The 22,659-nt window shown below is 57.6% G+C and overlaps 2 protein-coding genes across 20 annotated transcripts in view; one reads left to right on the forward strand and one right to left on the reverse strand.

Annotated features, from left to right (window-relative positions):
* Positions 1-385: 385 nt before the first annotated feature.
* SYT11 (synaptotagmin 11) lies at positions 386-17,586 on the reverse strand. 2 transcript variants are annotated; one of them, XM_032318736.1, is made up of 4 exons: positions 17,254-17,586; positions 10,937-11,763; positions 3,745-3,865; positions 386-3,300 (listed from the first exon to the last, which is right to left on the reverse strand). In XM_032318736.1, the coding sequence occupies exons 1-4, from the start codon at positions 17,285-17,287 to the stop codon at positions 2,990-2,992; spliced, it is 1,293 nt and encodes a 430-aa protein (XP_032174627.1). In that variant the 5' UTR covers positions 17,288-17,586; the 3' UTR covers positions 386-2,989. The 2 variants fall into 2 exon arrangements, with proteins under 2 accessions (XP_032174627.1, XP_032174626.1); XM_032318735.1 differs by having other exon boundaries at positions 3,742-3,865; positions 17,254-17,581.
* Positions 17,587-17,672: 86 nt separating this feature from the next.
* GON4L (gon-4 like) overlaps positions 17,673-22,659 on the forward strand; it is a 67,749-nt gene continuing 62,762 nt past the window's right edge. For 12 of the 18 annotated variants that reach the window (XM_032318705.1, XM_032318707.1, XM_032318716.1 and 9 more), the window contains exon 1: positions 21,301-21,831. In XM_032318705.1, coding sequence (XP_032174596.1) covers positions 21,327-21,831 — 505 coding nt within the window. In that variant the 5' untranslated portion in view covers positions 21,301-21,326. Of the gene's footprint in view, positions 17,941-18,279; positions 18,490-18,968; positions 19,056-19,777; positions 19,867-21,300; positions 21,832-22,659 lie in introns of those variants that run through there. The other 6 variants (XM_032318712.1, XM_032318713.1, XM_032318709.1 and 3 more) reach the window with 5 other exon arrangements.

Consider the following 22,659-nt stretch of genomic DNA (forward strand, 5'->3'; position numbering starts at 1 on the left):
AATCCACACCCAGTGTGGGGCTTGAACTCACGACCCTGAGACCAAGAGTCGCAGGCTCCCCTGACTGAGCGGGTCAGGTGCCCCAGGGATCTGGATTTTCAGGGGTCGGGGGTGGGGATCACACTGGGAAATGTGCCCTGAATCATCCCGTTGGAAACTGAGCGCGACTTGGCCCCCGCCACCCAGCCCCCAAGAACACCATGCGGGCGCGCCTGCGGGTTCAGTGTGAGTCAGTCTTTATTTTGCACTGGCGTGTGCGCTAGCAAACTGCACGTACAAGAGGGCGTTACATACCGCAGTGTAGCATTACAGCGTTAGGAAGTTTCACACGATTCACGTTGGAGTTTCCGGTTTTTTCTTTTGACACATTTGAGTTTTTTTTTTCTTTTTTTTTTTTTTTACAAGAGAAGACACAAGGTAAAGAAAGACGACCACGTGGGAGAAGGATCCTGGTGAGGGCACTGTCACTATCGCGGCCACAAGAAGAGCCCTGTCTGTCCCCGTCCCGAGCAAGCCACTCCTGTCCCACGAGCCGGTTCTATCTGCTCCCGTGCTCGAGCCCGTTCCTGGACGCGGACATCGTGGCTGTGCTCCACTGGAAGTACTGAAAGGAGTAACTCATAAAGGGACTTTTGCTATTAAGAGAAACTCTTGTCTTTCCAAAGGAGCCAAGATACCAGCAGAGAAGGTCCGGCTCTTGGGAAATCTGAAGTGACCGTTCCCTAACCCGTTCCTGACCACGAGTGCCTTGTGCAAAAGCTCGCGTGCGACTCTCTTGTCTTTCAACTGACTCTTGCGAGGCGGCCTGGCTTCTGGGCCGGATCAGCCAGCTCTGGGCCGGGCCGTGTGAAAGCCAAAGGCAGCTGAGAGACTTTGGGACAGCAAAGCCGAGGGCGTGATGGATCAGGCGTGAGGTAGGAGGGAGGAGCCCTGTGCTGTCTGCCCGTTCCCACCCTGTCACCTGGCCTCCGCCGCTCCACAGCCCAGGGGGTGGGGGGTGGGGGATGGGGGTGGGGGGGAGGGTCGGGGGAGGCGGCCTTCCCAGACGTCCGGCGGGAGGAGCTGCCCTGGCACACGCAGCAGGGCAAAGACCAGACTATCTCCACCTGTTTGCTCTGCAGTGTTTCTGGGAAGGAAACAAAAGCGGGTTGCTCAGCGCTTTCTGATCTTCAGACATTAAGGCGATGAAGAGGAAGCATTTAAGATTTTTTCCTAAGGGGGCTTCAGAGGGCTCCTGTCAGATTTATACTCAACTATCTCAAAATGCATTTTTAGAAAACAAAAATTATTTTCTTCTACGTATGATACAGTATTTACATTCGATGGAGAATAGGTTAGAGACCGGTGGGGTGGACACGGATGGGGTCGCGCGTCAGATGAAGGGTGTGCGGAGGGAGCAGGGAGCGGAGACCAGCCCAGAGGGGTCTCTGTGCCCGCCCCCAGCTGCTCAGCCCCGCTCGCAACCAGGTTTTAAAAAGAGAACAACAGAAGGACGGAGGGAGCAGACTGGTCTTAAATGCACAAGCGCTAAGAGAATGTCACAGGCCCCATCGCTCTGTCCGCAGACACCCGGCCTCCTCGGAAGCAGGTCGGAAGGGGTGCTCTTGCCCGGGTGTGGACCAGCTTGGCCAGGCCTCGGCTCCAGTGGCTGCTGTGCAGGCCGCCCGCGGGATCTGCTGCCTGGACACGCTGGCGGACTGTCCCCCGGCCCCTGGGCTCTGCCCTCCGATGGGTCTCGACGGGAGAGTGGGGGCCAACCAGGGGTGCGGAGACCCCAGCGCCCTCGCCACCGGCGGGCGGGGATAGAGCCGCGTGCTTCCCCCAGCCCTTCCCCTGGTCTCGACGCTGGGTAGGACCCAGGGCTCCGTTAAGCACCTGCTCCGAGGGACAGGCCGGGAGAGACGAAGCCGGGTCACCTTGGCCGCGCCTACTCCCTTCTCTAGTCTGAAGAGCCACAGGTGACAACTTCCGCAGGAGCGGCAATTTCTGAAGCCCTTTCCCCGAGGAAGCCGAACCGATCTAATCTCCGCTCCCTGACAAAACTCTAAAGCGTCTCCTGGGTCAGCACTTCTGGAACAATAAAGGCCAGTTCACCCTTCACGCCAGCAAAAGGCTGTCCCTTGGCCATGTTGCTGTCAGGCGGGGGCCGACACGCCGTCTTGCCCGCACCCACACACAGCACCTGGGGTCGGCCATCCCCGGCCTCCGGAGCCACCCTGGCCCGACCGGAAGGCTCCGAAGCTCCCTCCAGACAAACGTCCTGTTTCGGAGACGTGGGCTCTACCTCCAAGCCTGCCATCGCACGGGCTCCAGCACCAGTTACCCTGGGCTGCCCCTGAGCCCTCCAGCAGGAGCGGGGCAGCGCGAAGCCCGTGCCCCAGATCCCCCCTGCACACCCGGCCTCCTCCGGTCCACCTCCGTTTCCTGGCGCACAACAGACCTCTGGACCCTGAGCTCAAAGAGCAGAGCTGGGGCAGGGGGCGGGGGGCATCCGACGGGGATGGCGACGCTACAAGATTTTACGTGAGCAAAACAACATCCTTCTGCAGAGCTGGGGGCGGGAGTCACTCTCCAGGGAAGCCCAATAAAAGAGGCCAATTTCAGGGAATCAGCAAATACAATTCGGCACAAAACACAATTTTCATGGATCAAAATCTGTAACTTGATATTGGCAGTTAGGCTAATTTCTTCAGTTTGTATTAGACATGCAAGTATAAGGTTACATTGTTATATATAGACTTGTGAGGCCTTTCCCTCTCTTTCTCCCCATTAAAAAAAAAAAAAAAAAAAGGATTTCTAGTGCCTTGCAAAGGAGAAAAATCATCATCGCTAAGAACTGATCTGCAGCTGTGGTCATGTGGGGTGTTCTTTGTGGGGTGTGTTGTGTAAGAAATCTTCTACAACTAAACCGAGGTTCTGAGTCTGCTCCTGTGTGGCATCTCCGTCCCCGTCGGCCTGCCTGGCCCGGGCCCGGGCGAGGACGACGCGACTAGTACTCGCTCAGACTGTGCCACTTGGCCACCGGCTTGCGGGGTTTCTCGCACACCTCCCTCCAGTGCTCGGCGCCGCTGCTGGTGACGCTGTGGGCCCCCAGGATCAGCCTTCCCACCGCCTCGTTCTTGGTGGTGCGGTCGAAGTCGATGACCAGGAACTCGATGCTGACGTCGGGCAGCAGGTCGGGGGGGATGTCGTAGACGAAGGACTCGTTGAAGACGGGGTTCAAAGTGCACTTCTTCACGTGGGTTTTCTTCTTGGCGATGCGCTTTCTGCCGTAGTAGACGTTCACCTTGACATAAGGATCTGGGGCCACCAGAGAGAAAAGGGAGACAGGCCCATGACACGGTCCTCCCCTCGGACGGCAGCTTTGTGGGGAGGGGGGTGCGCTCCTGACCTCGGGTGGGTGCGGGGCCCAGGGCACCCCGGAACACAGCAGAACAACTTGCCCACGTCAGGACTGAGGAAAGCCTGTGACACTGGGCAGCGTTTTCCAGGGCGCAGGGACTCCCAGAGGCCTGCAGGGTTGGGGGGAGGTCTGTGTCCCCTGCAGCAGGGGCTCGGTGGCGGGCATGCACCCCGCGGGGGGCACCTCAGCGAATATCCAGCCCTCTCCGCCCACCCGGGGCACCTTCCGCGCTAGGGACAGCTAGAACCCGTGACCGGGGAGGGGACAGAGGGCGTGGGGGGTGCAGGTGGGACAGTGTGGGGCCAGGGGGCCCGAGGCAGGTCGAGGTGAATAGCTGCTACCTGAGAGGCCGGTGATGTCCATTTTCGGCAGGTGTCGGGCTTTGAGGACCACCACGGTCAGTCTCTGTGCCACGGGCTGGTAGGACAGGGACACCTGGAGCTCCCCTCTGCTAATGCACTTCTGTGAAGAGGAAACAGCAGGTGAGCGTCCTGGCAGGGGGTGGGGGCAGCAGGGGTGCGGAGCCCAGGCAGGAGGGGCTGCGCGGGGCCACGGAAGGCGTGCCTCCGCCGGCGTGTTACTGTCACATTTAACGGGCAGGGAGATGGACACCTCCTCATTACAACCCCGACACGAAATGCAACCGTCTGCTCGCGTCGGGTTCCCGAGCGGGACTCTGAGGCCGGATTCCAGTCCGGCTGCTACTCCCCGCCTGTGCGACCTGGACCAGAACCGGACGGCTCTGTGGCCCCGTTTCCTCGCCTGAAGGGTGCAGATAAAACCAGTACTGACCTCCGAGCATCGAGACAACTAAAGAAATTGAAACGGGTAAAATTTTACCTGCACCAGCGCCTACAGAAGTGTGTTTTCTTCCGGAGCCTCATTCAGTTCTCGGGGGAACAGTGCCTGGATGGTGGACGGCAGGGGACTCGGAGTTGAGCCTTCACCGTGCTGGTCGCCCAGCCCCTGGCTTGGGCAGGTTCCTAAACTTCCTGGGGACTGTCCCTCTGTTCCACATGGGGAGCACCCGTTCTGTCTGCCTGCCCGTGTCTTGTCCAGCCCAGCTGGCTTCCTCCAGGTGCCCACAGGTTGGGGCTCCCCTCTTTGAATCTTATTCTAGGCTCTGCTTGGAAAGGAAAAAACCCTCCAGCCTGCAAGGGCATTTTATTTTTTTAAAAGATTTTATTTACTTATTTGACAGAGAGAGAGATCACAAGCAGGCAGAGAGAGAGGGGGAAGCAGGCTCCCCGCTGAGCAGAGAGCCCGATGCGGCGCTCGATCCCAGGACCCTGAGATCGTGACCTGAGCCGAAGGCAGAGGCTTTAACCCACTGAGCCACCCAGGTGCCCCTGCAAGGGCATTTTAAACAATACTTGGATACGTGTTAGGTGCTGGGGGTCTGGAGCTGATGGGACCTGTCTCCTTTTTGTTTTCCTTTTTCATTTTTTTCTCTCTTTTTAAAAATTTTAAGTAGTCTCTATGCCAGCGTAGATCTTGAACTCATAACCCTGAGATTGAGAGTTGCAGGTTCCAGTGACTGAGCCAACCAGGGGCCCAGGATCCAGTTCCTGCCCCCAAGGAGCTTACCAGGTCCAGAAGAGACCGACAGAAACACACCTGCCCTCATCAGAGCAGTAAGGAGCCTGGCTGAGAGCTGCTGGGGGACCCCGGGGAGGGCTTGCCGGCTGACCTCAGGGCTGAGTGTAGGGCTTCTAACCAAATGGCAGAGGGCATAGGCTGGGGGTAACAGCTGCCGGCACAGGAGGGACACAGTTGTCGCTGTGTTACTGTTTTCCCGGGACTAGCACTGTTCTAGTGAGAGCTGGAGAATGAACTGGAGGGGAGACGGGCCCAGAGGCTGCTGTCTCAGGCTGTGGACGGGACCTGGGGCGCCCGCAGCAGAGTGAGCGCGGGGCGGGACACGTCTCTAGAAGAGCTCGCTGAAATGGAGGCAATTTCTTGTGTTTCTAGCTTATTTTTTGGTTTTATTTATCTATGCTTCTTTTGTTTCCCCCCCGCTTATCTTTAACTTTTAAAAAAATCTGGGGCACCTGGGTGGCTCAGTGGTGAAGCGTCTGCCTTCAGCTCAGGTCATGATCCCAGGTCCTAGGATCCGTGCTTGGCGGGGAGTCTGCCTCCCTGCAGGCCACTCCCCCACTTGTGTTCACTCTCCTTCAAATAAATAAAAGGTTTTTAAAATAAATATATATTTTTTAAAGATTTTATTATTTATTTGACAGAAAGAGATCACAAGTAGGCAGAGAGGCAGGCAGAGAGAGAGAGGGAAGCAGGCTCCCCGCTGAGCAGAGAGCCCGATGCGGGGCTCCATCCCAGGACCCTGAGATCATGACCTGAGCCGAAGGCAGCGGCTTAACCCACTGAGCCACCCAGGTGCCCTAAAATAAATAATTTTTAAACATTTTGTGTTTCTGGTTTATCGAGTAGGGATGAGGCGGGGAGAAGGAAAACGAAAGGGGTGGGGCCCGGGGATATTGGACAAAATAAGGCAACTTGGGACAAAAGTGCCCCCACCACCAACGCTTACTTCTTGCATGCTTCAAAGCCCCAAGGAAATGTGCTCGGACTGAACACGAGCAGACTGTGCCCGCCACCAGCCTTCCGCGTGCCGCACACCCGCGAAATCACTTCTGGTGAGTCTACTTGGTGTTGGCTGGGAAGGGGGGAAGCCCGCTGTCAGTGAGCACCACGGGGGGTGGGGGCGCTCGCGGACAAGGATGGGAAGTCACTGAATCAGCTCGTCCACGAGAAGCAAGGAGAGAAACCCCAGGGTCTGTGCTGTGACTTGAGCCCCAGCGCATCTCAAGGGATGAAACTGTACTAACGTATCACATGGTTCAGAGACTTTCCTGAGGCTGTTTCATACCAGGAACGTACGGAAAATCTCTCATAGGGCATGAAATGACTACAACGTGAACTTAGCCTTTAGCTTTTGAAATTGAAGTCCCGAACAGAACAGACCTGAAAAAAGATTTTCGTGGCTTTTCTCTGCTAGATTGGAGACCCCATTTCCTCCTTACCTACAGCCTAGAGGCTGTCTGCTCCTGGTTACACGGATTCACAGTCTTTAAACACAATTTGGACTCTAGACACAGAAGAAGGGTAAAGGGGAAACTTGATTTGAAAAACAGCTTTGGGGGCGCCTGGGTGGCTCAGTGGGTTAAGCCTCTGACTTTGGCTCAGGTCATGATCTCAGGGTCCTGGGATCGAGCCCCGCATCGGGAGCCTGCTTCCCCCAGCCCCGCCTGCCTCTCTACTTACTTGGGATTTCTTTATCAAATAAATAAAATAAAATAAAACAAAAACCAAAAAATCAAAAAAAAAAAAAAAAAAACCAAAAAAAACCCCCCAAAAACAAAAAAAAAACAAAAATACAAACAAAAAAAAACACCCAGAAGTTTTATTTGTTAAAAGAAAAAAAGCGCGGACTATAAAATTATAGCTTCGATTTCCTAATTATTTGGCTAAAACGGTGTTTTCAAACTCCCCCACTGGGAAGATAGCACGGTCTGTGCCTTCACATCCCCCACCCCTTCCCTTGCTTTGGGGACGTGGACGACTCCTGGTCACCTTCCAGTGATTTTCTCCCCGAAAATCACTGCTTGGCAGTTGCTGTCCTTCGGACCCCCCTACACCTCTGGCCATCTCACAGGGCCGGTCCCACCTCCCGAATGCGGCTGCTCTGCACAGGCGGCCAGATTCACCCCCCCCGCCACCGGCTTCTCTTTCTGCCCACTTCCCACCGCAGTAGCATCCTCAGTGGGTCTCTCTCAAGGGCTCTTTGTCCGGGGCTGGAAGCGGGGCTGGGAGCCGCTTGGTTTCCCAGCTCCCCCCCAACCCCCGGCCTCGGAGGAGAAAGGATCTTATCCACACCGGAAAGTCCTGGGAGGCTTCGCTCTCCGCCCACGGCTTCCCCGGGGAAGAGGAGCAGGTGCAGCGGTGCCGCCGGGGAGGACGCGCAGGGGTGGGGGACACGCCGGGTGAGGGCTCCGACGGGCTCCGGTGAGGCTGTTCCCTGTGAGCAGCAGAGCCCCTTCCCGAGCAAGAGTCCAGCCCCACGGCCTTCGCACGAGGCGGACCCGCACACCCTCAACACACCTTCGCTGGGGCCAGAAGTCCGAGGACCACCTCCCCACGGATCCCAGTCACGGGAAAACAAGAGAAACAAAACCCGCACTGTTCCCACACGCCCGCACCCGCTCTCCAGCGCGCGAGCACAGCTCCTCTCTTCCTGGCTCGTTTCTTTTCAGCCCCTATTGGCTCCGCTGCGGAACCTCTTAGGTTCCTCACAAATCTGAGATTTTAGGAATCCTGGTCATTCCCATGACCGTCGCCGCAGGCCATCAACACCAGATGCGGCCCAGCAAGGATAGGAAGTGATTTGGAAAACAACGACCTCCAGAAACTTGGGGGACTCTAACGGTGGTGCGGGATCCCCTAGCCCTCTCTGGACAGCCTCCCTTCTCCCCCACGGCATTTATCACGGGAATGTAAATTCAGGTTAATTTTTATCCAAGAAGCCTGCTGGCCCCCTCAACCAGAAGAGGGGGCTATCTTGATCTCAGGATTGTGAGTTCAAGCTCCACATTCGGTGTAAAGCTTCCTTAAAAAAGATGTCTATCCAAATAAAATATTAGAAAAAAAGCTGCTACTCAAAAAAAAAAAAAAAAAGCTAGTCTTGGAGATCAGAGATCTCAAGAGAGATCAGAAATTTGGGGCATTATAAAATGTATACTGGGATCTTTCCTTCATGATCAAGGGTCAATTTCTAACGTTTCTTACATCCTGTATGTTCACAAGCGCTGACACTGCTCTCAGTGGCCCCGCCAGCCTTCACGGGCCAGCCCAGATGAGACCCAGAGAGACCGTGATCGCCGGCCCCGGGGAAGGCACGAGGTGAAGGGTCAGGGAGGATGACCAGCCCCTGGTTTCTTTGCAGTGGGCAGTGGAAAGGACACGAGGCAGTTGTTCTGCTAAGGAGGGGAAATGCAGTTCAGGGGGAGGTTACGGAGAGAAGTGTTATCTCCCGGCGGTCCCCACCCGGGCCGCTGGGTGGGAGAGGCTGACGTGGCCCCGCATCAGAAGGGGATGCCTTCCACAGACCAGCCAGCGCTCTACAGAGTGTGGAGTGGTGTGTACAGAGTGTACAGAGTGTACAGAGTGTGGAGCAGCTGTAACCGGTGAGCCCAGGGGAGATCCAGACAGGGCAGACTCTTGGCCTCGGCAGAGAGGACCAGGGGAGATGGGCAGAGGCCGCACTGCAGGGAGGCTTGGGGACCAGCGGCCAGACCAGTGCGGTGACAGCCATGGCCCTGCCCACAGGCGCCGGCTCGGGAAAGGCTTAGGACGTCCAGGAGGCTGGAAGGCTCTGGTGCAGGGCCGCACAGCCTCGGTATGTCCTGTCTGGGCCTCTCCCCGGGGGCCCGGGATCCTCATCCTGGCTTGTCCCTCCTGAAGGGAGTTAATTCAGTGGAAAGAAACTTGGCTCTTGCCAAGAGCCCCTGGCAGTTCAGCAAATGCCATTGTCTACGCTCCCTGGCCAGTGTCCTGGATTCGAGGCTGTTTTGTTCCCGGCCCAAATCAGTCCCTTTCTTGGCCTGTCTCTTCCCAGCTGCAGCTTGGCACAGAGCCACTGCCTGCCTTCGGCCTTGGCTAAGACAGCACGAGCCATCTGGGGTCGGCCGGCCAGTTGGGGGCTCCAGCAAGGCTGGGGCTCTGGGAAAGGACGGCTCAGGCCGTGGCAGGAAGGCAGGTGGGGGAGCGTGGAGCTGCTGGAAAGGGGGGTCAGGGAGCTAGGAGGGCTTGGCGGAAAGAGAAGGCGGGCAAGGGGCAGGGGACTGAGTGGGATGAAAACACGTCACTGCCACGGTGTCTACTGGGACTTCTGACCCCAAACCCAGAGGATATAAGAGGATATAAGAGCCCTTGCTGTGTTGGACTCTAGAACGGCTCGTTGTGTCCTGGCCTTGGACCCGTGCTTATGCCCTGACCAAACCCCTCTAATACTCTGAAACCGCCTGGGCTTCTGGGTCGCTGCGAGGCACCGCTGGGTGTGCCCCATGACAGCCGTGGTTCCCCGGGAGGGGGGGCAGGGCCTGTGACACACTATGAGGGGCAGGGCCCCCTCCTAGAGGGCACACCTTGTGCCTGGAGCTCACTGCACAGGCAGCCTCTACCGGCCCAGAAGCCTATCTCGTCCAGTCCCGCGCCTCCTGCCTCGCCAGGGAGTCCACTGTGGGCTTGCAGGTGGGCACCGGGAGAGAAGCATGGCCTCCGAGCCACAGATCTTTCTGGGTGGTAGTTGTCAGTGGCTCTGATGTCCTTTCTGAACCTCCCCCCTCCTTCTCCAGTGACTCAGGCTCCCCTGCCTTCCTTTGCTTTGCCAAAACACAACATAAACATCCCCGAACCACATACATCTCCCAGGGACCGAGCCTCCCCGACAGCAGAAACAGCGGCAACACCACCAGCAGTGGGGCCGGTTTCCTGGAGAGTCGCTGCGCAGAAGGGGCCGAGCAAACGTATCCTCTTGCTTCGTTCCTGTGGGAACCTGAGATCAGAGTTGCTAAGCTGAGCTCAGGGAGCGGGAGATTTGGCCTCAAACTTGGCTTTGACTTCAAAGCCCCTGTTATTAGCTACTTAGGTTGTACCTTGAAACAGGATTGAAAGTCTGAATTTGAAAAGCCAGCCACATCTTTCGTGGCCCCTCTGTGTGGCAGCTGCCCGGATGCTCTCCCCCCGAGGGGAGTCAAGGTCCTTACGGGCAACAAGGTGCCAGACACATCGTCTCCTCTAGTCCTCAAGCCGGTCTGAGGAGGAGGACGGCGTTTTCAGCTCCATTTCCCGGATGGCGACCCAGAAGCCCAGGAGGGTTCTGTACCTCCCTGTGCCCCCTGGCTGGGAAGCGGTGAGCTAGGGCGTGTGGCCAGAGTGCTCAGCAGACAACCACCCTGCCCCCCACCCCAGCTGTGTAAGAAACGCATGAACTCGCGGGGGTGGGGCATGTTTCTGCCACCCCCAAAATTACAACTCAGGAGCCCGAGCTGGCCCAGTGGGGAGAAGGCAGGGGGCTGGGCGCTCATTCCCCTCTGAATGTGGAGGAGAGGCTATGGGAAGACCCCCCCACGTGACCCGGCTGGGGCTGGACAGGGACGCGGGGCGCAGAATTACTGAAGCCCCATCATGGTTCCTTGGAGGGAGATCATACACGACTTGGGAGAAGAAACTGGCCCCCATGTCCTGGTCTGGACTGGTGGGGGCGAGTCTGCCCCAGGAAACCTGGGCTTAGCGTCAGGACGCCCACCATGAAGAGAAATTTCAGAAGCTGCCCACCTGTCCCTCTCCCTGCGAAGTCCCTCTTGGAGGAGGCCCTCTGCCTCCTTCTGGCCCCCGCTGATCCCTGACAGCCACGAGCTCCCCACCCATCGCCCCCTCTCTGTCATCCACGCGTGCCCCGCCCTTCCATCTGCTCCCCGAGATGTCACCTCCGCCAACCGACACACTCTTCCGCCTCACCTGGATGTTCCTTTTGGTGATGTCCCTGGTCAGCTGTGCCTTGCCCGTGCTGGGGTCCACGCCAGCCAGCGGCACCATGACTTCCCCGATGACGTCGTCCCGGGAGAAGCGGTCGAAGCTGAGCACGAGGAAGTGTAGCACCAGGTCCTGCAGCTGGCTGTACGGGATGCCGTAGAAGGTGAAGGTCTCGTCGAACACGGGGTCCAGCGTCTTCCGCAGCACTCTGGTCTTCACCCGATGCCGCTTGTCAGGGAGGATGGTCATTTTGATGTAAGGGTCAGAGCCCTGGGTCTGCTCGTCCATCACTGGCAGCCCGTGGGCCTCCTGGATCGTCACCACCAGGGCTTTTTTCGGAAAGTTATAGTCCACGGAGAAGGTGAGGGTCCCCAGCATGACGTCCTCCTCTGGAGATGACGGAGACGTGGTTTTGCTCTCCCCGGGGGTCAGGCTCGCAATGGGGCTCCTCAGTCCTTCCCCATAGTCCACCTTGATGGGTAACTGGTCCATACAAGAACCGGAGCCCGGGCCCTTGGGACCCCGGTCAGGGCCCAGCAGGCCGGCCTCGGCGGCGTCCACCAGCACACTCCCGCGCCCGCCTCCCCGCCCAGGGCCGTCTTCGTCTCTCCGCACTTTGATGATTTTCTTCTTGTTGCTGAGCGTCTCTGGGTAGATGCTGATGCCTTTGAGCATGTGGATGAACTTATACGGGGGAGTCTTGTGCTTCTTCTCCGCCCGCTGGTGGCAGCATGTCCACACAAAGACGGTCACCGAGACGCACACCACCAGCACGGACGCCCCGACGAGGCCAGCCACCACTGGGGACACATCTGAAGGTGGAGACAGGAGATGCGTCAAGCCAGCAGGACCCTTAACCCCTCATCCAGACCAAGCCCTCTGCAGAGCCAAGGTAACGTGAGACGGAGCCCGCGGCATCGTCCGGAGCTCGCCTAGGCTCAGGAGCATCCCCTCTCTGGGAGACGCCCCGAGCCAGCCTCTCCGGCCCATCCAGGGCTGCTCCTTCCCACCAACCTGGACGAGACCCTTCTCTTCTCCAGGAAGCTTCCCTGAAGTGCCTCACCCAACTCCGCGCTCTTCCCTCCGCCTCCGCCCCGCACGCCAGGACTTGGTTCCCTCTTACTGATTTGTGTCTCACGTAAAGCTGTCCTGTGTTATGAAGTCACCTTTTTACCTCAACCGTTACACACGGGCACGGGCCATGTCTGGTTTCAGAACGTTCCAGGGCATCTGTACGGGGTGTGCGGTGAGCTCGTGCTCACGGAATGGTGTTCAAGGGTGGTAAACGGGGGGAGGCGGTAAAAAGAAATCTGGATCTGAGTACTTTAAAACTATGTTCCAGATTTCAGCTCCCAGCTCCAAATACTTGTATTTTATTCTAATTTTACTTATTTTTTAAAAAATACTTGTATTTTAAAGCGGAGGAAATAGGGGCTGTGGAAAACGTCAGCTCTTCGCTCAAATATCACCTCCCGAGTAAGGCCTTCCCCGACCGCCCTACGTAAAGTGCAACCTTCTTCCCACGAGTCCTGGCCCTGCTTACCTTTCTTCTCACGTCTCTCTCTCTCAGTGCAGTGACACACACACATATGTGGTTTTACTACAAGAAACGTCACTTCACTAGAGAATAAGCTTCACGGGAACTGGGTTTTTTCTCTCTTGCTCATTTCTGTCTCACCAGCACTAAAAACGCAGAGCTGGCTCTTGGTACGCAGCCGCTCGACGAGCGCGCAGAGAAACGCTGCTTCCTTCCCTTCCTTTATCCTTGTCCTCTCCCCCACAAGCTGCGCCCCTTAACGAGTTTGGGGTTGTGCTGCTTTTCCCCAGCAAGTCCACCACACCCAAACTAGGTTTAGGCCTTAAAGGTCTCTCTCTATAAGGTCTCTTTTTCTGTATTACCTTTTAGGGGAAGAGGGAAGACTTGCGTAGGGCAGGAAGACCTAAGGAAATGGACAAGACTTCAACACATCCCAGAATCTTCCTGAAACATCCTCCCACCAGCTGTGTGCCCGGCTCACTGCCCCACTCACTGCGGGCCTCTGCTCCAACCTTACCTCATTGGAAAAGCGCCTCTTGGTCACCCCCAGTGAGATATCGGCCCCCCCACCCTGCTTGGTTTTTCTTCACTGCACTTCCTACGCCTGACATGTGCTGGTCTGTCCTCCCTTACTGGAGAAGATTAGTAAGAACAGTGACTGTTTTGTTCACTGCTAGAGCCCCACATCCTAGAACCACGGGGCACACAGTAAGTATTCAGGGAACAAATGAATCTGTGAGTTCGAAACACCCTCCCCACATTGGAAAAAGAGCACGAGTCGATATGATTACATACATCAAAGATAAAGTTCTATACTGGCCTTCAAAACCTATCGATACACAACGGGAGACCTTACTTGACAAACCTGAGCAAAAAGTCTAGTTGTGGGTGCCTGGGTGGCTCAGTTGGTTGAGCGTACGACTCTTTATTTTGGTGCAAGCCATGATCTCAGGGTTGTGAGATCGAGCCCTGCGTTGGGCCCTGTGCTGGGCGTGGAACCTGCCTGAGACTCTCCCTCTGCCCCTCCCCACCACGTGCGTGTGTGTGCACGCACGCTCTCCCTCCTCTCTTGCTCAAAAAAAAAAAGTAGTTGTTTAGGTGACCCCAAGTCAGATGTTAACTTGTAGTATGAGTGCGACGTCCCGACCATGGGGGAGGGATAGGAGGATTTCATCTGTGCTGGTCATGACATATACGGACTGTTCTGTCTAGCACAGGCAAGAATAAAAACTGTTCTCTTCTTGTGTACATTTGCTGTGTCCCTGCCAGGCACGGTGCCAGCGCTTTCTGTGAGTCAACAAACTCACGGACTAGTACCACTGATATCCCCACTTTAGAAGTGAGGAACCTGGGGACTCAGATTTGCCCGAGGCCACGTACGAGCAAAAGGCAGTGATGGGACCCAGACTCTGGTCGGCCTGACACCGGAGCATCTCTTCGTTATGGATAATCAGAGTCATAAAAGGCCTGGAAACCATATCAAATGAGGCAACGTTGAAGGAATGGGAGCTGAGGGGTCTGGGAATGAAAACTTTCTACAGTTATTGAAGGCATCTGGATGGAAAAAGTGTGGCTGGACTGTACGTCAGAGGCCTGGCCCAGCACCTGCGCGTAGAAGCTACAAGAGGACAGACTCTGATTCAGTGAGAAGAGTCAGATTATTATTAGAACTGCCTCACAATGGCTCAGATTGCTTCATGAGGCAATGACCCTCCAGCTGAAAACTTTCAGAGGTTGAATCGCCCTTGCTCAGGCATATTTTAAAAGAGATCTCTTCAGTAGGGATTGGAATAAATGTCTCTGAAGTTCTTTCTCCAACATTCCATGATTCTATGAAAGTTGGGGTCAGGCAAGAAAAGAAGAGGTTACGTTCTTTAATAATACAGTACAGAGAAGGACTAAACCATTAACAAATGAAGGCCACCGCGTCCACAGCCATACTAAATAATAATACTGTCTCTCGGGTACGAAGTGGAGTAAGGGTCGTTAGGGACGGGCTTCACCACATGGCAGCAGCCTTGGTAGGAAGCTCCTCGGAAGCCGGCGGAAGTAGCGTCCTGTCCGTCTCCTCCAGGCGAGTGGCTGAAGGGACCTCAGGGAACAGGCGAGCAGCTGAGTGGATTCCATGGTCAGTGAAAATGGGCCCAATCTGAAAAGTGGCTCTCGGTTCACTGGTCAGGGACTGTCCTGAAAACTGCTTGCTACTGATGAATGACAGCGCAGAGACTGGCTCCAGGAGACGAGGAAAGCGGGAAACCAACAAGACAGGTACATTGCTGAGGACGGTTTAAAGAGAGGTGTCGAGGCCAGGCTGGGAGGCGTCTGAGCGAGGCTTTCGGCTCCACCAGAGACTTACTCTGTAGTCTTGAGAGAGCCCACTCATGCCTCCACACCTGCTGTTAGAAACATGGATGCGGGGCGGGGAGAGAAGAGGTGGGGTTCCCATGTCTCAGGACAGGGAAGGGAAAGAGGAGAAGCCTGTGAAGCCACCTGTAGCCTATGCCAGGCGCTCTCCTGCACCTGGTTTCCCACTTCTGCCCCCTTCTTTCTTTTAGTATCGGTTAGCCCCTGCCTCTCTCCCCCCACACCCACGGCAGTGAACTAGAAAAATCAGAGATGCTGAAACTAGGAACCCCTGCCCTTGCTTTCATCAAAAGCTTGGTGGGAAAAGGAAGTTGGAACTAGGGGCTGCAGTGAGGGTTTTAAAAGTAGTCGTACTTGGCAGCGATTGTGCTGCTTGCTGCTTCTGTCCTCCAAGGTCACGGATAATCGAGTGTTGGCTGGGTGAACCTCCCAAGGGCGAAGGCGTTTGAAACGAAGCACTCTATGAGATGTGAGAAAGTCAGAAGTGGCAGCTCTCTACGTAGGACCCCTGCGTACGTCTCAAGACCTGTAAGATGTCCGTGGGCTGTGCCCTACGCTCTCAGCCTTGGACCAGACCTGCACTTGACACTCCCTTTACTGAAATAGCATGTCCCTATCAAGTGGGCCTGGGTGATACAGTGAAATGACAACGGAGTGTGGCATCACCTGGACCTTGGTTTAGGTTCTCACTCTACCCTTACTGTCTGTCTGACTCCACCCAGTTGTTTTGTGTCCCTGAACCGCAGTCTCCTCATCCGGCAGATATACGTAATAATGCCTAGACTGAGGATGTTGTAAGGATTAAATAAAATGGAGTAGGTTAAAAAGCTGAAGTAATTTCTCTTTTTCACTACTATTCCTTCTAAAGGAAACCACTATATTATACCCTGCACCCTCGAAATTTCCAAGGAAATCTGGAACTGCAATTAGAGAAAAGAATATGTTGGAAAGAAGGCAGAAGACAAAAGGGAAAGAGCAGGAGGAAAATCATGGGGTGCTCATGTGGCCACAAAAGGGAAACCTGTTGGAGAAATTTAGGACTCCGGAAGACAGAGATGCAAAAGGTGAAGTGGAAGAAAGCAAGCCAGCTAACATTTAGCCTTGGGGAATCAGTGGCAAGCAGTAGCTAATGGGCGTGATCTGCCTTCTAGATACTTCCCCTAATCTGACGGTGTCTTCTTGACACTGAAGTGAGAGAGCTCATTTCCACGAACCTCTAACTGCGGAATGAGAAAAGCCATTTCCTCGTTGGACTATGGCCCCACCCTAAAAATTGTCCTCCGGATGCTCAAACCTTCTGGGTTGTCTGAAGGATAGACTCTCCTAGGAGACAGGAAGAAACCCTTGGCTGACAGCAAGTCCCACCGAAGCTGGGGTAGAGTGAGGGAGAAGCCGGGCAACTCCTGTATTTTGGAAGCAGAAAAGCGGAGCCCAGGAAGTTTGCAACCCTAGCACATTTTGGAGGAAGCCCCAAAGAGGGGAGAACTTGCTTATTCAGCTTTTCTTCCCCTTCCTCCTCCCTATTTTGCCCTCCACTCTCTGCCCCTGGAGGGCAGCTCAGCTGGGAGCCCGGAGGCCCGGGTCGGGGACCAGCCGCTCGGCGATGACGTAATGCCTTGCCGGGTACACAAAGCGGCCTCCCCCGGGCCCGGCCTCTCCGCCCCTCCCCCCGGGCCGGGCCCGCGCCCCCGCCAGCACCAGCGCGGTGAGTCCCCCTCTCCGAAAGGCCAGCCAGGGAAACAGGGAACAAAGGCCCGAGAAGAGGGGCCTGGGCGCTGCCAGGAGGCCCAGAATAGACATCACGTCATCCCCGGCTCCGCAGCGCCGAGCGCCATTTGGTAGCATCGGACGGACCCACCATTACGGTGCAGAACCGCACTTGGGGGCCTCGGCGGCCGCCGGGCCTGCGCCCCGCGCCCCGCCGGCCAGCGGCTCCCCGCGCCCGCGTCCCCACAGCCCCGGCTCCCCCGCGGCCGTGCCCCAGCCCCGGGACCCCGAGCCCCCCAACCCCCCGAAGCTGCCATCTTGGCGCCCATTCCCCGCCGCCGTCCTCCCCCGCAGCCCGAGGAGTGGGAGGGGGAGCAGGGGGCACCGCCCTGCGCGCCCCGAGGGGGAGGGGTCCGCGTCCTGTCCCCCACCCCCACCCCGTAGCACGCCGCCGCGGTCCAGGTTTGGGCGTCCGTCGCGACTCGCGACCCCCGGCGAGCCCGCGGCCCGGCCGGCCCCTGCAGCCCGCAGCTCAAGTTCAGGTGCCGCCCGCCGCCGCCTCCGCAGGCCCCATCCTAGCGGGCCCGGCGTGGAAGGCCTCGGCGCGGGCTTCGCTCCCTCCCTCCCGGCACTGGGCCCCTCTGGCGTTGCGGCGGTGCCCACTGCCCGGGCTTAGTTTCCCGACTCTACTCACCGAAGCTCGGTCGGATGTTGGTGATCTCAGCCATGTCGTCGCCAGAGGCTCTTGCTGCAAATGCTTTCTCAGGGGTCGGGCAAGTCCGGGGGCGCCCGGCCAGCACCGAGGCCGCCGCTGTAGAGCGCTAGCTCAGGGGAGGGGGAAGGTGTCTGGCGGACGCCTCCTGCGACGGTCGGGCCCCCGGTTGCCAGCTGCGGCCGCCTCCTCAGATGCTCCGGGGATGCTCTGAGCGAAGGATGCAGGTGCAGCCAGACTGGTCCTGATGCGAGCTAGGCCCCGCCTTCTCCCGAACGGCCCTCGGCAGGAGGCTCCGCCCCCGCCCGAAAAGCTCCGGAAGCCGGGCCCCGCCCCCTTCCGGAAGCGGGAGGACCGCTGCGGCGGGGAGGCTTCCTGGAGCGCGAGACCGCGCCCCCGGGCGGGCTGTGGGTCGGTGCGGTGGGAGCCCCGCGGCCCGGCCGGCGTCCTGCAGGCCCCGGGCTACATGCCGCCGCAGAACGTTCCGGCTGACGGGGGGCTCAGGGGTTTGGGAAAACCGCGCGCTCCGCGGCCCGCGCTCCCGTGTCGCCGGCCGTGACCGCCCCGCGGGACCCCGTCAACCTCGCAAGCCGCCGAGGCGCGGCAGAGAGACCAGACCGGGTGGCGGGGGCGCAACTGAGCCGGGGCCGGGGAGGCCCGCGGACGCAGGTGGGCTGGTGGCGCGCGCATTAAAGCGCCTGCTCAGAGCGGGCGGCCGCGGCGCGTTGACCTGCGCCGGGCATTTCCCGTCCACGAGTGTCAGCGCGCGCACGCGCACACACGCACGCGCACGCGCGCACGCGGAGGGGGAGGCGGGGCGAGCGAGCAAAGCGGCCCCGCGGCGAGTTCCGCAGGCCCGGGAACGCGGCGCAGACGGAGCTCCGAGCTTCCAGAGGCTTCCTTGGCGCCGCGGAGAGGCGGTGATGTGGCTGGCGCAGTCCTGGCAGTCGCCCCACGGTTGCCGCAGCCCCGCTCTCGCGGTCCGCCGCGGCTGCTCTCCTGTCTGCGGACGGGGTCGGGCCGAAGCGTTCACACGCGTGGACTCGGCGGCGCGTCCCCCGGCGTCGGGGTTGGACCGGGGCTCCGGAAATCACTCCTCCGTCCCCAGCCCGTGCGTCCGAGGGGCCTGCGCTCCGCCCGGGCCCCCTCCCGAGCACCGACCGCGGCGCCCTGGCAGCGCGCGCGTCCGCGGAGTCGCCCCCCAGCCGGGCCCGGAATGTGCGTGTGACCTGGAGGGTGTGACCTGGAGAGTGTGACAGCCGCGGTCGCCCAGGCTCTCCCGTGCGCACCGCGTCGCCCGTGGGGGCGGCGTCCGTGCGGACCCCGTGTGGGGTGCGGAGGACCGTGCACGCGGGCAGCGCCGGGCCGCGGCCGAGCCCGCCTGGTTCGATCCGTGCGACGCAGGGAGTCCGCCTCCGGCCGCGCTAGGGGCTCGCCCTTTCCTCGGTCCCGTGCTGCGGGTATCTCGCGGCGGGCAGGGTTACCTGTCAAGCGACACCACGGAATCGCGAGCCCCAGCTTAGTCCGGAGCAGGACAGCTCCACGCACGGAGGCGGCCGGGGCTCGCCCCGAAGTTTCCGCCCGACGGCGGCCGCGCCGGCGTCCCCCGCGCCCCCCTCCTCCCTACCCCTCCCCCTTCCGCCCCCGAGCACGGCGCCCGGAGGCTGGCGCATGCTCCTTGGCGGCCCGGCGGCGCGCGCGCTCGGGGGCGCGCACGTCCGGCGCTGCCGTTGGCCGACTTCCGGCGGGAGCGGAGCGGGGTTTCCGCGGGATCCGGCCGGCTGGTGAGGGCGGTGGGGCGCGTGCGGTGGGGCGGGAAGAGGGGCCGGGTCGGCGCGGGGTGCGTGACGGTGCCGGGCTGGGCGTGGGGGCCCGGCCGCCGGTCGGCGCGGAGGTGGGGAGCGCGGCGAGGACTCCCCTTTGGAACCTGTGCCCGGGAGGGGCCCGCGCCGGCGCTGCCCGGGGTCGCATTCATTCCCCCGCGGCGGGGACTCCAGCTCCCGCAGCCGGGCCTTCGGCAGCTGCTGCGTTTCGGGTGCCTGGAGCCGCCGTCTGCACGCCGCTCCGTCGGACGGGCGCTCTCTGCCTCCCGTCCTTTTTCTTTTCTCAGCCTGTCATTCATCTCCGAGCTGTAGGACCCGCGCAGGCTGCGCCCGCCCCACCTCTTACCTACTCCCCAGCCTCCCTCCCCGGGGCCCGCAGAACCTTCACGTGCCTGTTGAGCTTTAAACAATCAAGATTAGGACGTTGGCTGGTTTGGGGCCCAGGGTGGGATTCCTTCCTGCTGCCTGGAGAAACTGACTTAGGGAGGTTTATTTTATTTTTAAAAACTATCTATTTGATATCAGTCTCTCCCCGACGTGGGGCTCGAACTCACAGCCCTGAGAACAAGAGTTGTACCTGCACTCCCGACTGAGCCAGCCGGGCGCCCCTGAATTGGCGAGTTTTAAAATAACCTTATAGTTCGGACGCTGGACTTTCTTAGTCCTCTATTCAGGCTTTCGTGGGGGACCCTGGCAGATGGGCATCGTCAGTGAGGAAGAACTCAGCGCTGTACAAGGCAACTTACTGTATTCCTGAACCTATTTTATGAGAGTAAGGTTTTTTTGGCTAGAAAGATGCCACGGGTTTTCATACATTGCTTAACTCCTGGTCCAAATGCTACATAGACTAAACACCAAATGGGAAGTTCATGCCCTCTCTCGTTTGCTCTTTTCTTCCGGAAACATTCATTGAGTATGCCGTTGGCAGATCCTGCCAAGTACTAGGGGTACCAGTTGGAAAAGTCCTTTTTCTCAGAAAGCCCATAGTTTTGGGGGGAGGAGATGGGAAAGAGATGGACAAGAGAATGACAAAAGTGATAAATACTGTAAAAGAGCTTTGCAAACAGGTGCTATAAGAACATAAAACATACCCTCTAGCTTGAGTTAGTGTTGCCTTTAAACTGTGAATAAGTGGAATTGAAGCCGAGAGTCAGGAAGTGACATGGCATGGAGAGTAGTGGAACGCTCTTGTTTTCAGCGCAAAATTTCTGTTCATGTAGCTTAATCTTTTTAAACAATCATGCTTTGCTTTTGGATTGTTTCTGTTTTTTGTTTTTTTTTTAAGATTTTATTTATTTACTTGACAGATCACAAGCAGGCAAAGAGGCAGGCAGAGAGAAAGGGAGGGAAGCAGGCTCCCCACCAAGCAGAGGGCCCAGTGCGGGGCTCCATCCCAGGACATTGAGATCATGACCTGAGGCGAAGGCAGAGGCTTAACTCATTGAGCCACCCAGTCACCCTAGATTGTTTCTGTTACTGGAACTACCTGTTTACGAAAACAGCAGTAGCAAACATTATTGATCTAATAAATTGCTGTCTAATGACGTAGATACTGTTTTTAGTTCATTAAAAATTTTTTTTTTTTACAAGATTTTATTTATTTATTTGAGAGAGAGGGATCGAGCCCGAGAGAACAAGTCGGGGAGGGGCAGACCTGCTGAGCAGGGAGCCTGAGGCAGGGCTCAGTCCCGTCATGACCCGAGCCAAAGGCAGCTGCTTCACGGACTGAGCCACCCAGGTGCCCCTGTTTTGTTTTATAGCCGAAGAAGCTGAGATTGAGTTTAGATAATTTATGTGGGGCCACAAAGCTGGGGAGAGGCTGGCTTGGGAAACAGATGGAGTTTGACTCCACGGTTTGCTGTCAGCATTGTGCTTTTCTACCTCCCAGACGGTAACCCTTGTAACTACCATTTACTAATCACGTATTGTGTAATTCTTACCACTCCGAGGTAAGCACAGTTACTGTCCTTTACAGTGGATGAAACTCAAGATCAGAGAGGTTACATCAGCCAAGATAGTGTACTTAATGGGAGTGGAGCTAGGGTTTGAGCACCACGCTCTAACCACAGTCTCTCACTTCCCACTTGTGTATTTGGTGTAAATACTGTGTCCCTGACTGAGGGTGAATAAGCAGAAAGGTACTTGAAGAAATGCTGGTATCAGTGATTAATCTGAGGGTAATGAGAACTCGCTTTCCACCTTTCAGGATGGAACAGGAGTGGGCCTTGTACGATGTTGCCCTGTAAGAAGAGAAGGACTACGGTGACAGAGTCCCCACAGCACCAGGGCAGCCAGGAGGGAGAGGACCCCGACCTGGAGTCGGTTGTTAAATCATCGTCTGACCAGGTGAAAGACTGGGGCTCGGCGTCCCCCTCCGGGGGTCTGAGCCACGGCAGAGCGGCAGGCCTTGAGGTGGAGTCCGTGCAGGATGCTGGAAGTCAGCTTGCTGGGGAGGACTCGTGTTTGAGCTCTAGGGGGCTCACCCAGGACACGGATGCACCAGTTCTAGAAGCTGTTGATGCAGCCATCTCTCAGGGACTCACGCTGCCTTCCTTGGAGACTTCCCAGCCACTTCATGTACACATCGGTAGAGGAAAAGTCCAGACAGCTGGCTCAAGGAGAGGGAAGAAGATGACGCTCAGGCCTGGGCTTGTTCCCCAAGAAGACAGAGGTGATCACCCTCTTCCAAAGGAGCCTTTCTCAGGAGAGCCGAGTGAAGAAGTCAAGGAAGAAGGAGGTAAGACACGAACGGCTGTGTTTCCCTTGACACAGCGCTTTGCCCCCATCCTCCCTGCGGTTCCTCTACGAGGCAGTGTTTCCGACGGGGTGTGCTGATGCACTGTGTAATCGGGACTGCGCGGCTCATAAGGGTCGACAGTCAGCTTTATGAGCACATGGAGACTTTCTTTTCTTCTCCCTCCCGTTCCTGAGACCCTCTTCCATGTCCTTTTCTTTCTCTTACTCTCAGCGGCCTGGAGAGGTGAACCATGTATGGCCTTTTGTGATTGGTGGGCATCCGTGAAGTCGGGCTCGTGGGGAGGGACAGCGGCGTAAGGGGACAGACTACTGCCTGGGACATTGGATGGGGCTCTGCAAAGATGACATAATCCTTAGGATTGAGGAGTGAGTTGTGGTTTGACAGTTGTTGGCACGGGGTATCGTAGGCCGAGAGCAGGACGTGCAGAGTTCAGGGCCCAGGGGGATGGCGACGTGTTGGGTTGGAAGAAGTGAGAGATGACTTCAGAGCGGTTGATTATGTTTCGATCACGAAGGGCTTTGTTTTTCCTGCTCAAGCACTTGAACTTTTCCTGTAGGCGATAGCCAGTTCATAAATGAAAGAAGCAGAAGGCGTAGTTCTCACCTCAGAAAGCTTGTGGTCTAGTCGGGAAGACAGGACATAAACACGTAATCCGCGTGAAGCAGTTGGAGGCGAGCAGACGACCCAGAGCCTTGCCTTCTCCCCCGAGACCTTCCGAAAGCATGCACCGCCCTGTTGGCAGTGAGGCGGGAAGAGGGGCCGTCTCTCTCCGTAGGGAGAGGAGACTCGTACCATTTCAGTCATGCG

Source organism: Mustela erminea, chromosome 17, assembly GCF_009829155.1.
Source record: "Mustela erminea isolate mMusErm1 chromosome 17, mMusErm1.Pri, whole genome shotgun sequence".
Lineage (NCBI taxonomy): Eukaryota > Metazoa > Chordata > Mammalia > Carnivora > Mustelidae > Mustela > Mustela erminea.

What these genes read in the sequence shown, in the direction of transcription:
- SYT11 (XM_032318735.1), bottom strand. Translation starts at nt 17,287, where the DNA reads ATGGCTGAGATCACCAACATCCGACCGAGCTTCG. An exon ending in TCACCAAAAGGAACATCCAG is followed by an intron (nt 3,866 to 10,936) that starts GTGAGGCGGAAG and finishes TCCTCTTCACAG; the next exon opens with AAGTGCATTAGCAGAGGGGA. An exon ending in CATCACCGGCCTCTCAGGTA is followed by an intron (nt 3,301 to 3,741) that starts GCAGCTATTCAC and finishes TGGTGGCCCCAG; the next exon opens with ATCCTTATGTCAAGGTGAAC.